Source organism: Oncorhynchus mykiss, chromosome 17 (genome assembly GCF_057628025.1).
Source record: "Oncorhynchus mykiss isolate SJ-2025 chromosome 17, ASM5762802v1, whole genome shotgun sequence".
Lineage (NCBI taxonomy): Eukaryota > Metazoa > Chordata > Actinopteri > Salmoniformes > Salmonidae > Oncorhynchus > Oncorhynchus mykiss.
In genome coordinates, this window is record NC_143038.1 from 46,419,339 (window position 1) to 46,437,191 (window position 17,853).

The following is a 17,853-nucleotide window of genomic DNA, read 5'->3' on the forward strand; positions in this document are numbered from 1 at the left end:
TCCCTCCGCAAGGCTATCAAACAAGCTAAGCGTCAGTACAGAGACAAAGTAGAATCTCAATTCAACGGCTCAGACACAAGAGGCATGTGGCAGGGTCTACAGTCAATCACGGACTACAGGAAGAAATCCAGCCCAGTCACGGACCAGGATGTCCTGCTCCCAGGCAGACTAAATAACTTTTTTGCCCGCTTTGAGGACAATACAGTGCCACTGACACGGCCTGCAACGAAAACTTGCGGTCTCTCCTTCACTGCAGCCGAGGTGAGTAAGACATTTAAACGTGTTAACCCTCGCAAGGCTGCAGGCCCAGACGGCATCCCCAGCCGCGCCCTCAGAGCATGCGCAGACCAGCTGGCCGGTGTGTTTACGGACATATTCAATCAATCCCTATACCAGTCTGCTGTTCCCACATGCTTCAAGAGGGCCACCATTGTTCCTGTTCCCAAGAAAGCTAAGGTAACTGAGCTAAACGACTACCGCCCCGTAGCACTCACTTCCGTCATCATGAAGTGCTTTGAGAGACTAGTCAAGGACCATATCACCTCCACCCTACCTGACACCCTAGACCCACTCCAATTTGCTTACCGCCCAAATAGGTCCACAGACGATGCAATCTCAACCACACTGCACACTGCCCTAACCCATCTGGACAAGAGGAATACCTATATGAGAATGCTGTTCATTGACTACAGCTCGGCATTCAACACCATAGTCCCCTCCAAGCTCGTCATCAAGCTCGAGACCCTGGGTCTCGACCCCGCCCTGTGCAACTGGGTACTGGACTTCCTGACGGGCCGCCCCCAGGTGGTGAGGGTAGGCAACAACATCTCCTCCCCGCTGATCCTCAACACTGGGGCCCCACAAGGGTGCGTTCTGAGCCCTCTCCTGTACTCCCTGTTCACCCACGACTGCGTGGCCACGCACGCCTCCAACTCAATCATCAAGTTTGCGGACGACACAACAGTGGTAGGCTTGATTACCAACAACGACGAGATGGCCTACAGGGAGGAGGTGAGGGCCCTCGGAGTGTGGTGTCAGGAAAATAACCTCACACTCAACGTCAACAAAACTAAGGAGATGATTGTGGACTTCAGGAAACAGCAGAGGGAACACCCCCCTATCCACATCGATGGAACAGTAGTGGAGAGGGTAGCAAGTTTTAAGTTCCTCGGCATACACATCACAGACAAACTGAATTGGTCCACTCACACAGACAGCATTGTGAAGAAGGCGCAGCGCAGCAGCAACCTCAGGAGGCTGAAGAAATTCGGCTTGTCACCAAAAGCACTCACAAACTTCTACAGATGCACAATCGAGAGCATCCTGGCGGGCTGTATCACCGCCTGGTACGGCAACTGCTCCGCCCTCAACCGTAAGGCTCTCCAGAGGGTAGTGAGGTCTGCACAACGCATCACCGGGGGCAAACTACCTGCCCTCCAGGACACCTACACCACCCGATGTCACAGGAAGGCCATAAAGATCATCAAGGACATCAACCACCCGAGCCACTGCCTGTTCACCCCGCTATCATCCAGAAGGCGAGGTCAGTACAGGTGCATCAAAGCTGGGACAGAGAGACTGAAAAACAGCTTCTATCTCAAGGCCATCAGACTGTTAAACAGCCACCACTAACATTGAGTGGCTGCTGCCAACACACTGACACTGACTCAACTCCAGCCACTTTAATAATGGGAATTGATGGGAAATGATGTAAATATATCACTAGCCACTTTAAACAATGCTACCTTATATAATGTTACTTACCCTACATTATTCATCTCATATGCATACGTATATACTGTACTCTATATCATCGACTGTATCCTTATGTAATACATGTATCACTAGCCACTTTAACTATGCCACTTTGTTTACATACTCATCTCATATGTATATACTGTACTCGATACCATCTACTGTATCTGCCTATGCTGCTCTGTACCATCACTCATTCATATATCCTTATGTACATATACTTTATCCCCTCACACTGTGTACAAGACAGTAGTTTTGGAATTGTTAGTTAGATTACTTGTTGGTTATTACTGCATTGTCGGAACTAGAAGCACAAGCATTTCGCTACACTCGCATTAACATCTGCTAACCATGTGTATGTGACAAATAAAATTTGATTTGATTTGATTTACTACCTCAATTGGCCCAACCAACCAGTGCTCCTGCACATTGGCTAACCAGGCTATCTGCATTGTGTCCCACCACCCGCCACCCGCCAACCCCTCTTTACGCTACTGCTACTCTCTATTCATCATATATGCATAGTCACTTTAACCATATCTACATGTACATACTACCTCAATCAGCCTGACTAACCAGTGTCTGTATGTAGCCTCGCTACTTTTATAGCCTTGCTACTGTATATAGCCTCGCTACTGTTTTTCACTGTCTTTTTACTGTTTTTATTGGTTAGAGCTTGTAAGAAAGCATTTCACTGTAAGGTCTGCACTTGTTGTATTCAGTGCACGTGACAAATAAACTTTGATTTGAAGTGAAAATGATGGTCAGTAAAGAAAATGTTTGTAAAAAAAAAATAAAAATGCTCTTCTCTCAATTCAAAAGAAAGTGTCAATACTTTGCCCCTTGATAACCAGCACACTTCCTTCTGTATGTTGTAAAAGCGTTACATGGTCGCTGCCCATATCATTGCATAGTGCAAAAAATACACAAGAGTTCAGGGGCCTTGCTTTAACAAAGTTAACCATTTTCACTGTAGTGTCCAAAACGTCTTTCAAGCTGTCAGACATTCCCTTGGCAGCAAGAGCCTCTCCGTGGATGCTGCAGTGTACCCAAGTGGCTTTGGGAGCAGCTGCTTGCACGCGCGTTACCACTCCACTATGTCTCCCTGTCATGGCTTTTGCACCATCAGTACAGATACCAACATGAGCCACATTAATGTGACTGGATGTTAATTATTTGACTAGGCTACCTGTATTTGACATTGTGTTGTTATTTCGCTGAACACTAGATGGTTTAATCTTATTTTTGGCAGTGAAATGAGGCTACTCAGGTGAGAAAAAAAACTCACCCAAATGTATAGCACCTTTAAATATACTGTATATATAAATGTTTGAACATTTTTATTTGGCGTACCCCCGACGGCATTGCGCATTTGGGAATACCTGCTATAGATAGTACACTGCATAATGAAACAATCCCTCGTAAGCTAGTGTTTTGAAGTGGGACTGATTGTATTATTTGTAATTAATAGACTGGGAGAGAGCGTGAGGACAGCTCATTTAATAAAAAAATATATTTATTTAACTAGTCAAATCAGTTAAGAACAATTTCTTATTTATAATGACGACCTACCCCGGACCAATTGTGCGCCACTCTATGGGACTCCCAATCACAGCCGGATGTGATACAGCCTGGATTCGAACAAGGGACTGTAGTGATGCCTCTTACTGTAACGGTTTTCTTGCGGTGAAGGAGAGGCGGACCAAAATGCAGCGTGGTTTCTATTCATGGTTCTTTAATAAAGACTCTATACATGAACAAACTAACAAAACAAGAAACGTGAAAACCCAAAACAGCCCTATCTGGTGCAAACACAGAGACAGGAACAATCACCCACAAACACACAGTGAAACCCAGGCTACGTAAGTATGATTCTCAATCAGAGACAACTAATGACACCTGCCTCTGATTGAGAACCATACTAGGCCGAAACATAGAAATACCCAAATCATAGAAAAAACAAACATAGACTGTCCACCCCAACTCACGCCCTGACCATACTAAATAATGACAAAACAAAGGAAATAAAGGTCGGAACGTGACAGTACCCCCCCCCCAAAGGTGCGGACTCCGGCCGCAAAACCTTAACCTATAGGGGAGGGTCTGGGTGGGCGTCTGTCCGCGGTGGCGGCTCTGGCTCGGGACGCGGACCCCACTTCACCATCGTCTTAGTCCGCCTTCGTGGCCTCCTAACCATGGCGACCCTACTAAATGACCCCACTAGACAGAGGGGCAGCTCGGGACAGAGGGGCAGCTCGGGACAGAGGGGCGGCAGCTCGGGACAGAGGGGCGGAAGCTCGGGACAGAGGGGCGGAAGCTCGGGACAGAGGGGCGGAAGCTCGGGACAGAGAGGCGGAAGCTCGGGACAGAGGGGCGGAAGCTCGGGACAGAGGGGCGGAAGCTCGGGACAGAGGGGCGGAAGCTCGGGACAGAGGGGCGGAAGCTCGGGACAGAGGGGCAGCTCGGGACAGAGGGGCAGCTCGGGTCCTGGGCTCAGGGGCTCTGGCGCCTCTGGGCTGAGGGGCTCTGGCGCCTCTGGGCTGACTGGCGGCACTGGCGGCCCCTGGCTGACTGGCGGCACTGGCGGCCCCTGGCTGACTGGCGGCACTGGCGGCTCCTGGCAGACTGGCGGCACTGGCGGCTCCTTGCAGACTGGCGGCACTGGCGGCTCCTTGCAGACTGGCGGCACTGGCGGCTCCTTGCAGACTGGCGGCACTGGCGGCTCCTTGCAGACTGGCGGCACTGGCGGCTCCTTGCAGACTGGCGGCACTGGCGGCTCCTTGCAGACTGGCGGCACTGGCGGCTCCTTGCAGACTGGCGGCACTGGCGGCTCCTTGCAGACTGGCGGCACTGGCGGCTCCTTGCAGACTGGCGGCACTGGCGGCTCCTTGCAGACTGGCGGCGCTGGGCAGACGGGCGGCACTGGCGGCTCCTTGCAGACTGGCGGCACTGGCGGCTCCTTGCAGACTGGCGGAACCTTGCAGACTGGCGCCACTGGCAGCTCCTTGCAGACTGGAGGCACTGGCGGCGCTGGGCAGACTGGCGGCGCTGGGCAGACGGGCGGCTCTGATGGCGCTGGGCAGACTGGCGACTCTGATGGCGCTGGGCAGACTGGAAGCTCCAGCAACGCTGGAGAGGAAGGCTCTGGCAGCGCTGGACTGAGTAGCTCTGGCGCCTCTGGAATGAGGGGCTCTAGCGCCTCTGGACTGAGGGGCGGGAGCTCTGGCAGCGCCGAACAGGCGGGAGACTCTGGCTGCGCTGGAGAGGAGGAAGGCTCTAGCAGCGCTGGAGAGGAGGAAGGCTCCGGCAGCACTGGACAGGCAGGAGCACCTGTAGGGATGAGACGGAGAGACAGCCTGGTGCGGGGGGCTGCCACCGGAGGGCTGGTGCGTGGAGGTGGTACCAGATAGACCGGACCGTGCAGGCACACTGGAGCTCTTGAGCACAGAGCCTGCCCAACCTTACCCGGTTGAATGCTCCCGGTCGCCCTGCCAGTGCGGCGAACCGGGGACACCGTGCGCAAGGCTGGTGCCATGTAAGCCGGCCCAAGGAGACGCACTGGGGACCAGATGCGTAGAGCCGGCTTCATGGCACTTGGCTCGATGCTCACTCTAGCCTGGCCGATACGCGGAGCTGGTATGTACCGCACTGGGCTATGCACCCGCACTGGGGACACCGTGCGCTCCACCGCATAACACGGTGCCTGCCCGGTCTCTCTTGCCCCCCGGGAAAGCACAGGAAATTGGCGCAGGTCTCCTACCTGGCTTCGCCACACTTCCTGTGTGCCCCTCCCCAAGACATTTTTGGGGCTGACTCTCGGGCTTCCATCTACGCCGCCGTGCAGCCTCCTCATACCAGCGCTTCTCTGCCTTCGCCGCCTCCAGCTCTTCTTTGGGGCGGCGATATTCTCCAGGCTGTGCCCAGGGTCCTTTTCCGTACAATTCGTCCTCCCCTGTCCATTCCTCCTCGCGCTGCTCCTGCTGCCGCTTCTCCTGCTGCACCTTGGGGCGGCGACACTCCCCTGGCTTTGCCCAGGGTCCTCTCCCGTCGAGGATTTCTTCCCAAGTCCAGAAGTCTTTATTTCGCGGCTCCTTCTGCTGCCCGTTACCACGCCGCTTGGTCCTGTTGTGGTGGGTGATTTTGTAACGGTTTTCTTGCGGTGAAGGAGAGGCGGAACAAAATGCAGCGTGATATCTATTCATGGTTCTTTAATAAAGACATGAACAAACTAACAAAACAAGAAACGTGAAAACCCAAAACAGCCCTATCTGGTGCAAACACAGAGACAGGAACAATCACCCACAAACACACAGTGAAACCCAGGCTACCTAAGTATGATTCTCAATCAGAGACAACTAATGACACCTGCCTCTGATTGAGAACCTTTACTAGGCCGAAACATAGAAATACCCAAATCATAGAAAAAACAAACATAGACTGCCCACCCCAACTCACGCCCTGACCATACTAAATAATGACAAAACAAAGAAAATAAAGGTCAGAACGTGACACTTACACTGAGATGCAGTGCCTTAGACCGCTGCACCACATGTGTCACGCCCTGGTCGTAGTATTTTGTGTTTTCTTTATTATTTTGGTCAGGCCAGGGTGTGACATGGGTTTATTTATGTGGTGTGTTTTGTCTTGGGGTTTTAGTAGGTATTGGGATTGTGGCTTAGTGGGGTTTTCTAGGTAAGTCTATGGCTGTCTGAATTGGTTCTCAATTAGAGGCAGGTGATTATCGTTATCTCTGATTGGGAGCCATATTTAGGCAGCCATATTCTTTGAGTGTTTCGTGGGTGATTGTTCCTGTCTCTGTGTTTGTTGTCACCAGATAGGCTGTATAGGTTTTCGCGGTACGTTTATTGTTTTTGTATTGTTTGTGTTTCATCTTTATTAAAGATGTATCGAATCAACCACGCTGCATTTTGGTCTGACTCTCCTTCGCCCGAAGAAAACCATAACAACATGTCATTCACGTTCAGGTAGCCTATACAGGACAGTTGTATATTTAAAAAAATTGCTAGCTGATTAGTATGCTGTTGCATCAGAAATAAATGTTACAATCTGCAATCTGTAATTACATTATTATCACCATGAAATGTTAGGCTTAACATGAGAAAATTAAGACCAATTATTCCTACCAATAAACATGTATGCATTAGCTAAAGCAAAGCCATACAGGCCCTGGCACTACAAAAAAACACATTGATTCGATAGGCATGCAGCCACGTAGACATGTCGCAATTTCAGCACCATGAACAACGATCGGTAGTCGATACTTTGTGAGTGGCTATCTGGCTGACACATTTGATTTTATTTCATTTTAGAGGGGGTGTAGACAGCTACAAGGCTATAAAGAGAGCTGGGTCTTGGAGGCACTGAGGGGGGGGGGGGGGGGGGGGAGGGGTGAGGGTGTTATCAACAAGGCTAGAGAGCTGCTGGGACATGTCAGGGATGCCTCCCTAAGCCCCAGGCAGTATTTACTGATGACAGGGGTATACATAGAGCCCCAGTCCTGATTGGCGATGACAGAGATGCACATATAGCCCTTCATGTGTAAGCCAAGCCCTCGGAAGGTCTTATTTAGGCTCCAGCTCCCCAAAACCCACAGATTAGAGATGGAGGGTTGTAAAGACGGCACTCAGCAACAGCTATGTGCTCTAAAGAGACAGACAGAGAGAACTCTCTCTCCACTTTCTCCATCATTGCCGCTCTCTTTCAGATTATAAACCCCTTATCTCTCTTGCATTCTCTCTCTCTCCTTTGCTCTCTTTGATGGTCCTCTCTGAGGGAAAGCTTTGCTTCTGAAGCTCTGTTCCTGACCCAGTGTTTGGGTCTTGTGGGATCAATGAAGGTCAGCTATCAATTACAACAGAGTAGAGTTGACAACAGAGAGGGGAGACGGATAGGGAGACATGAAGAGGGGACAGAGCAGAGAAAGTCAAGAAAGAGACTAGAAGGAAGGAGGAAAGAGAAATATTTAGGGTCATTGAAGTCATGGGAAGAACTGAATAGTTATAAAATAGTACATGATGTTTGGAATAGGCTGAGAAAGGTTATGAAAAGAGAGTATGAAAAGTAGGATTTAAGATGAATGAGGGAATAAGAAGCATGGGAAAGATTTAAATGAGAAAATGAGAACGCGATAATTTCCCTGAAATCCTTTTCTCTCTGAGCAGGATGGGGCTTTGATGTTTTATCTATAAAGCAACAAAGGCAGAGGAACCAGAGAGAACTGGTCTAGCAGCCAGATCTACTATACAGCCTACAGGCAACATGATGGAGGACAGAGGGGGTGGGAGGGGAGAGAAGAGGGAGGATGAGGGACAGAGAGAAATGCAGAGGAGACAGAGACACAGGAAGTACGCCAGAGAGAAAGAGAGACGGAGAGACACGAAGATTTATGAAGAGGCAGAACAAGGAGAAAAAAGCAGCCACTGGGCAAAAACTGGTTGAATCAATGTTGTTTCCATGTCAATTCAACCAATAAATGAAATGTGTTGACATTGAATCAACATGGAAAATTGATTGGATTTGAAAAAGTAATCACCATAAGGGAATTTTGTATTTTTTTCTCCCAACTTTTAACCTAAATCCAAATTGATTTCACGTTAGTTGACAACTCAACCGAATGTAAATTAAAACTAGACGTTGAACTGATGCCTGTACCCAGTGGGTAGGGTCTATTTTAGGGACTGAGAGTGACAAGAATGAAAGGGAAACGGGGGATAACTAGTCAGTTGTACAACTGAATGCCTTCAACTGAAATGTGTCTTCTGCATTTAACCTAATCCTCGGTTCCTGGCCCAACACTATAACCACTAGGCTACCTGAGGAGGAGGGGGGGGAGAGAGAGAGAGAGAGAGAGAGAGAGGGAGAGAAATAGGGAAAAGAGAGAGAAAAAGAGAAAAAGAGAGAGAAAAAGAGAGAGAAAAGGTGTCCGGCTTTGTGGTGCTGCAGTGGTGACGATGGCCAATGCAGCACAGTCAAGATGCGTGTGACGTCAGTCTTGCAGCAGAGAGAGCCGGGGCTGAAAGCTGACAGCCTAATCTGTCCTCTGTGGCTGGTGGCTGCTTTGAATGAATTGCAATTTCATAATTACCCGATGTGGCCGTACATTACATTACCGTTGGCAGACAGTGTGATACGCTTGCCTCCGCATTGCGCATATTAATCAATCCAGATATTTTGGTTTGTGTTCAGCTTCAGCCTTTAATTGACTCTAGTTTAGCAAATTCTTAAGTTTTATGGCCAGTATTGACTGACAGAAAATGCAGTCCAGGGTGTTTTTTCACTTTGTTCCCCAATTTTTGTCAACTCAGTGCAGTTCGCTTAATTTTTTGTCCAGTGTGAACGCTCCAAAATAACTCAGACCCTTCAAAGAAGGGCCCCCGAAGTGAACCGAAATGAGACCATCTCAAGAGGTCTGAGTTCGGTTCGCTTGAATTCCGCAGTCTGGTTCCCTTTTTTAGGGTAATGTGAACACAAAGCTACCCAGGTTTGCTTGTCATTATTCCTGCACCACACACTAGACTACTGCAACACTGTTTCACCTGCCATAAACCCTCTCACATTGGTGCCACAATAGAGAGAAGATGCTGATGTGCTGGTTTGCTGAAAAAACGGGTGCTGTTTTTGGTTAGGCCTATTGATTATCAATTGTCAAGGATGCACAGAAATTACAAAATGTGTGGAGTTTTTAGTTCAGATTGTTTGTTTGCAATATGTGATCTATAGGCTAAGATAACTTTATAAGCTGTTTATTAGATTGTAGGGTTTGAATAGTGTGAGACAAATTTGGTGAGAATCACAACATATGGTACAAAATCAATTCTAGCTCTTTTGATTACAGCATTATTTAAGAGCAGTTAGAGCAGTGACACCTAACCAACCATAGAGGTCGACCATGTGAGAGGAGGTCCACGGGAGTGGGGTTAGAGCAGTGACACCTAACCAACCATAGAGGTCGACCATGTGAGAGGAGGTCCACGGGAGTGGGGTTAGAGCAGTGACACCTAACCAACCATAGAGGTCGACCATGTGAGAGGAGGTCCACGGGAGTGGGGTTAGAGCAGTGACACCTAACCAACCATAGAGGTCGACCATGTGAGAGGAGGTCCAAGGGAGTGGGGTTAGAGCAGTGACACCTAACCAACCATAGAGGTCGACCATGTGAGAGGAGGTACACGGGAGTGGGGTTAGAGCAGGTAGATAGATATCATTGAGACCCCCCGCTTCCCCTCCCACAGGATCAGGTCAAGAGCCCCTCCCCACAGTGGTGCAGCTGTTATGGAGTCTGAGAAGCCCCTGTCTCTGCATCCACCACCCACAGCCTTTCCCGAAAACTATTTAGTGCTTTATTCGTTGGCATGCGTCAATATTTGTTGCCATGCTTGTGTGTACAAACTTGTGTTTGGCTTAGAAGTGACAGCAGCAGCCATAAACACTGGATTTCCCTGAGCAAGATACTTTTATGTTTAGGGGATATACCCATCTCTCATGCTATTGTGGACCAATGTACCCTGGGCTGTACTCTATATACCCATTGTGAAACACTACAAAAAACATGTAATATTGCACAACAATAATGTTGTATATACACAGTGAACATTATAAACCAAGGTCTCTATTCAATCCATATCACCGAAACTCACAGTAAACTCTGCATATGTCAGCTCAATCGGAAATTACCTTTAAATTCCTATTGCGAAATCTGTAACGTTTCAGCGATATGGATTGTATAGATCCCCAAATTGCGTAAGCCTCCCACAGTGAAATAGTTGTACTCAATGCAGTCCAAGGTTATTATAGTAAAATAAATCTGAAACAAAAACAAAATTAATATAGATAATTTCTTTTGACTGAAATAATTAATAAACTCATTTGAAAAACAAAAATATGGTATCTTTGACACCGAAACAAACTCAAATAAACAAAAAAACAAGAAAAAAAACGAATAGAAAAACAGAAAACTATAATAACCTTTATGCAGTTTATGGCAGTAAAACAGTTCTTACTACTTAATAATCATCTTAATGGTGATCAAACGTTCACATCTGTGTGGGGAAGGGGAAGGGAGAGGGGAAGGGGAAGGGGAAGGGGAAGGGAGAGGGAGAGGGGAAGGGGAAGGGGAAGGGGAAGAGGAAGGGGAAGGGAGAGGGGAAGGGGAAGGGGACGGGGAAGGGGAAGGGAGAGGGGAAGGGGACGGGGACGGGGAAGGGGAAGGGGACGGGGAAGGGGACGGGGAAGGGGAAGGGGAAGGGGACGGGGAAGGGGAAGGGAGAGGGGAAGGGGACGGGGAAGGGGACGGGGAAGGGGAAGGGGAAGGGGAAGGGAGAGGGGAAGGGGAAGGGGAAGGGGAAGGGGAAGGGGAAGAGGAAGGGGACGGGGAAGGGGAAGGGGACGGGGAAGGGGAAGGGGACGGGGAAGGGGAAGGGGAAGGGGAAGGGGACGGGGAAGGAGAAGGGGAAGGGGAAGGGGAAGGGGACGGGGAAGGGGAAGGGGACGGGGAAGGGGAAGGGGTATATAAAGAGAAAATCAGGCGTTTGACTTAGCCTCAGATATGACCATATCTCCACATCTGTTTACCTTAAGTTTGTGTTGTAATACACACACAGAAGCAAGGTGAGAGGATCATATAGAAAGGAAGAGGAGGCGACATTTATATGTGGTTACAGTACAATACACATAAAGACATGCAATCAAACTGAGCAGTGGATAATGTGAGGACTTCACATTAAATTGTTTACAGAGCTGAGAGCTTCTGTCTTCATGACTGTACGTTTCAGAAGGCAGTCAGTGTCAAAAGCACCTATCATCTGTCAGACCCCCCTCTCTCTATTGGAATGTGTGCAGAACCATCCAAGATCCTAATCACTTTTCCATGCCGATGGAACAAACAGCTCAGAGTAATCCCACAAGGGCCACACACACACGGGCGCACACACACACACACACACACACACACACACACACACACACACACACACACACACACACACACACACACACACACACACACACACACACACACACACCATGGTTGTATCATGCTAATTAGCCCAGCCCTGGAGCCAAAGAACTGTTGTGGATGTATATCTTATGATTTATTTGTTTTTCAACTGTGAAAGTATCAGTAAACACCGCTGGCAGATTTATGGGGACACTTAAACCCCCCCCCCCCCCCCTCCCCCTTCAATTGAACTACTTCATTCTTTAGTTATGCTCCCTCAGTCATCCTATTTTTGGGTTGGTGCCCTGTCCCAAGACTGATATGCTGGAATGTGCTTTGTGTAATTCACCCTCACTTACCCTTCACAAGCCCTCTATCATGACCCTCCCCATGATGCACTGTTCTATTGTTTTCTATCCGTTAGATCAGAAGCACTCGGCCGGCCGTTGTTCTAGTGTGTTTCCTCTCTAAGACATTCCCACAGTTACTCACTCACCCCATCCAACCTCAACATCTCAGGCCCCTGGTCTCTTGTTCCCTAGCCCCCCAGAACACAGTTGCATAATATTCACAACTCCTTTCTGGGAAGTGCCAGCAAAATGTAAGATAAGCAGGGCTGCCCAAAGGCTAAAAGTGGAGCCTAGAAATCACAGACACAGTTCTGACCTGACACCTGCTCCAGCAGTACAGTCAATCACTGACATTACGTCAGGCTATGATGTAGTCCATAGATGGATGTGTGGAATACTAAGATAGAAGGACTGGTAAATATGTGGATGGAGGGATGGATAGATGAATGGATAGTGCCTTTCTAGCTTACCTCTGAGTTGAAGCGGATCTGGCAGACGTTGCAGGAGATGATGGGTCGTTTGGTCTTCATCATGGGGGGGCCGAAGGTGTGGTTCATCACTGCCTTCTGTACCGGGTCCATCTGGAGGGAAAGGGGAGGGGGGGCAGAGGGGAGAGGGATTATATAGAAAATCGAATTACTCTGAGTAGGGGAGCAGATAAACATAATAGGTTACTGTGCAATGGTGGTGGGCTGGTAGCAGAGTTAGGTTATCTGATGAAACATTTTGAGTAAAGCCCCTATTGCAGGAAAATTGGTAGAGAGAGCGAGAGAGAGAGAGAGAGAGAGAGAGAGAGAGAGAGAGGGGTAAATGAATGAAAAGGAGAGCGAATTAGAGAAAGGGAGAGAGCCTTGATTGATAATGACAGGAGAGTGTGTTTTTGTTCAACAGCAGCTGCTGGACCTGTCTGTGACTTGGGTCTTGGGTGGGCCCCAATTACAGACAGCGGGCCCTGATTACAGACTCCCCATCCTACATAAAGTATCACTTTGTTTTTGGGCTTTCGTGTACCATTGGAGGCTCCTCAGAGGGGTTGGCGGGTGGTGGGACACAATGCAGATAGCCCGGTTAGCCAATGTGTGGGAGCACTGGTTGGTCGGGCCAATTGAAGGGAAAAGGTGAGAGGAGGGGAGCACATACAGTAGATGCGGGAAGTAATACAATTTTTCTTAAACGGAAGCAAACGAAAGAAAACAGAGATAAACATACCTGAATTCTTCTAATAGAAACTCTTGTTTGCAACTGTTGGACAAATAATTACACCCTAGATCAGCTAGATACAGGCAACCGTGTGCAAGGCGGCATTGAATGTATCACTGTCTGTTCATGTTTCACATTTTTCCTCGACCTCTGTGCACCTACATTGCAAACTGTAGGCTAGGATGTAGCAACCTCATGATGGGTATAGGGAACATTCAAGAATCATGTAGTAGCCTAAACCTATCGCTGTTACGTTGAACTGGGTGAATGGAAAAGGGATGACAGTCATCCAATATAATGTAATAGAATTAAGGCCATGTTCATGAAAAGTAAAAATAGTCCTCCCCCATCTTAAATATCACCAACCACCACTGTATCAAAATAAAAAAATATAGTGCATTCAGAAAGTATTCAATCCACTTGACTTTTTCCACATTTTGTTACGTAACAGCCTTATTCTAAAAGAGATTAAATGTTATTTTTCTCATCAATCTAAACACAATAACACATAATGACAAAGCAAAAACAGGCTTTTAGAAATGTTTGCACGTTTATTAAATATAAAAAACAGAAAAAGTAAAAAAGTAAGTATTTAGACCTTTTGCTATGAGACTAGAAATTGAGCTCAGGTGCATCCTGTTTCCATTGATCATCCTTGAGATGTTTCTACAACTTGATTGGAGTCCACCTGTGGTAAATTCAATTGATTGGACATGATTTGGAAAGGCACTCACCAGTCTGTTATAAGGTTCCACAGTTGACAGTGCATGTCAGATCAAAAACCAAGCCAAGAGGTCGAAGGAATTGTCCTTAGAGCTCCGAGACAGGATTGTTTCGAGGCACAGATCTGGGGAAGGGTACCAAAACATTTCTGCTGCATTGAAGGTCCCCAAGAACACAGTGGCCGCCATCATTCGTAAAGGTCAGGGAGGTTACCATGAACCCGATGGTCACTCTCACAGCACTCCAGAGTTCTTCTGTAGAGATGGGAGAACCTTCCAGAAGGACAACCATCTTTGCAGCCCTCCACCAATCAGGCCTTTATGGTAGAGTGACCAGACAGAAGCCACACCTCAGTAAAAGGCATATGAAAGCCTGCTTAGAGTTTGCCAAAACACACCTAAAAACTCAATAAAATGCAAATGAATTACTTAAAAATCATACAATGTGATTTTCTGGATTTTTGTTTTAGATTCCGTCTCTCACAGTTGAAGTGTACCTATGATAGAAATTACAGACCTCTACATGCTTTGTAAGTAGGAAAACCTGCTAAATTGGCAGTGTATCAAATACTTGTTCTCCCCACTGTAGTACATGACCAAAAGAATGTGGACACTTGCTTGTCGAATCATGGGCACCTATATATATATACTGTGGCAAGAAAAATCATGTCAACCCTTTGGAATTACCTGGATTTCTGCATAAATTGGTCATCACATTTGATCTGATCTTCATCTAAGTCACAACAATTGACAAACATAGTGTGCTTAAATTAATAACACACACATTAATTATTTTTTTTTGTCTTTATTGAATACATAACTTAAACATTCACAGTGTAGGTTGGAAAAGGTATGTGAACCCCTAGGCTAATGACTCCAAAAGCTAATTCAGTAGTCAGCTAACCTGGAGTCCAATCAATGAGACGAGATTGGAGATGTTGGTTAGAGCTGCCTTTCCCTATAAAAAACACTCACAAAATATGACTTTGCTATTCACAAGAATCATTGCCTGATGTGAACCATGCCTCGAACAAAAGAGATCTCAGAAGATATACGTTTAAGAATTGTTGACTTGCATAAAGCTAGAACGGGTTACAAAAGTATCTCTAAAAGTCTTGATGTTCATCAGTCCATGGTAAGACCAGTTGTCTATAAATGGAGAAAGTTCAGCACTGCTGCTACTCTCCCTAGGAGTGGCCATCCTGAAAAGATGACTGCAAGAGCACAGCACAAAATGCTCAATGAGTTTAAGAAGAATCCTAGAGTGTCAGCTAAAGACTTGCAGAATCTCTGGAACATGCTAGCGTCTCTGTTGACGAGTCTACGATACTTAAAACACTAAACAAGAATGGTGTTCACGGGAGGACACCACGGAAGATGCCACTGGTGTCCAAAATAAACATTGCTGCACGTTTGAAGTTTGCAAAAATGCAACTGTATGTTCCACAGCACTACTGGCAAAATATTCTGTGAACAGATGAAACTACAGTTGAGTTGTTTGGAAGGAACACGCAACACTATCTGTGGAGAAAAGAAGGCACAGCACACCAACATCAAAACCTCATCCCAACTGTAAAGTATGGTGTAGGGAGCATCATGGTTTGAGGCTGCTTTGCTGCCTCAGGGCCTCGGCAGCTTGCTATCATCGACGGAAAATGAATTCCCACACCAGACATCCCAAGAATACTGCTGAACTGAAACAGTATTGTAAAGAGGAATGGTCCAAAAATCCTCCTGACCGTTGTGCAGGTCTGATCCACAACTACAGAAAACGTTTGGTTGAGGTTAAGGACGGTCAACCAGTTATTAAATCCAGGGGTTCATATACTTTTCCCACCCTGCACTGTGAATGTTTACACGGTGTGTTCAATAAAGACATGAAAATGTCAATTTTTTTGTGTTTTATTAGTTTAAGCAGACTGTGTTTGTCTATTGTTGTGACCTAGATGAAGATCATATCAAATTGTACTACTAATTTATACATAAATCCAGGTATTTCCAAAGGGTTCACATACTTTTCCCACACCCTAGATGGAAGACCCCAGCAAGACCCCCCCCCCAGCTAGGGTTCTGGCCACTCTGCTAGGTAACCACAACCCAGGCTGGGTGTTTCTACACTGCAGCCAAAAGCACGTTGGGGTTTTACTCAACTTCTAATCACTGACTGCTGCTGTGAAATTACGCTGCAAAATGAGAGTCTATTTTCACGTTCAACTTCCAAACACCAGGGAAAGGTGTAATTATACTCCCATATGTAAGTGGTTTAATAACAGTTCCTGGCTATATTTATACTCCTCATCTTTAACCTGGAATTTTCTTTGTTCCCTTAATCACAACGCACTTCAGTGCTCACTCTCCCTCTCCCTTTATCTCTCTCTCTCTTTCCCTTCTCTCTCTCCTGATGTGTTAAGGATATTGAACTCCAGAGCCCCCCACCTACCACTTCCCACCAACCCAACCACCCACCTGAAGTGCGCTAAGTGTCTCTGAGGGGCCAAAGACCCCTCAGAGACACCAATTCTCCTTAGCCGGCCCACAAGAATGGAATGGTCTACCGTGTCAAAAGCTTTGGCAAAGTCAATAAAAATAGAAGCACATCATTGCTTAGAATCAACGGCAATGGTGACATCAGTTAGGACCTTTAAGGTTGCAGTGACACATCCATAACCTGAGCAGAAAGCAGATTGCGAACCAGAGAGAATACTATAGACATCAACAAATCCACTTCAGTTTTTCCAACACTTCTGATAAACAAGGCAAAACATAAATTGGCCTATAACAGTTAGGATCAGCTTGATTTCCCCCTATAAATAAAGGATGCACCGTGGCTGCATTCCAAGCAATGGGAACCTCCCCAGAGAGGGGATACAGGTTAAAAAGGTCAGAGATAGACTTGGCGATGATAGGGGCTGCAACCTAAAGAAGATAGTACCTAAACCATCTGACCCAGATGTTTTTTGGGGGGTCAAGTTTAATGAGCTCCTTTAGCACCTCATTCAGTAGTGGGGCAGGGGGAAGAGAGGGACTTTGTAGTGGGGCAGGGGGAAGAGAGGGAGGAGCATTGGGGCTACTCGCATTAGAAGGGGTGGGAGATGAGGACATTTTGGACAGGCAATAAGGTAAGGCTGAGTCAAATAGGAATCCTGACTTCATGAAGTGGTGATTAAACAGCACAGCCATGTGCTCCTTGTCAGTACCAACCACATCATCATTAACATCATTAACATTAACATCATCATCATTAACATCATCAACATTAATGGACTTGGGCAGCTGTGAGGAGGAGGGTTTATTCTCTAGGTCTTTAACCATTTTCCAGAACTTCTTGGGGTTAGACCCACAGAGAGAGAACTGCTCCTTAAAGTAACTAACTTTGGCCTTCCGGGTAGCTTGAGTGCACTTATTTCTCATTTGCCTGAACGAGAGCCAGTCAGTCTGAGTATGCGTGTGCTGAGCCATTCGCCAAATGGAATTCTTGAGGTGGAGTAACTCTGTCAGATCACAATATCAAAAAATAAGGTCCAAGCGTCTTTGACAGATGGGATCAAGCTGATTCTTTGCCAATTTACAGAGGCCAGGTCATGAAGGAAGGCTTGCTAATTAAAGTTTTTTAGCAAGCGTCTACGACAAATCAGGACAGGTCATTTCACTGAGCAGCCATTACAAACACAGGCTGTAAAACAGTGATCACTAAGGTCAGAAAATTACAGAAAACACCAGACTGATACCTATCAGGACTTTTGTGAGGATAACATCAAGGATAGTAGCCTTTTCTGGGTGTTCAGAGTCATACCTTGTGGGATTGGTAATAATCTGAGAAAGAATTAGGGAGTCCCATTGCTTTAGGACTTGGTCAGGTGGTTTAAGCATG

At 46.9% G+C, this 17,853-nt stretch overlaps 1 protein-coding gene across 4 annotated transcripts in view; it reads right to left on the bottom strand.

Annotated features, from left to right (window-relative positions):
- LOC110494325 (zinc finger protein 385A) overlaps nt 1-17,853 on the bottom strand; it is a 77,218-nt gene that overhangs the window by 14,138 nt on the left and 45,227 nt on the right. For all 4 annotated transcript variants that reach the window (XM_021569285.3, XM_021569286.3, XM_036950410.2 and 1 more), the window contains exon 3: nt 12,531-12,641. In XM_021569285.3, the coding sequence (XP_021424960.3) occupies nt 12,531-12,641 (111 nt within the window). The remainder of the gene's footprint in view (nt 1-12,530; nt 12,642-17,853) is intronic.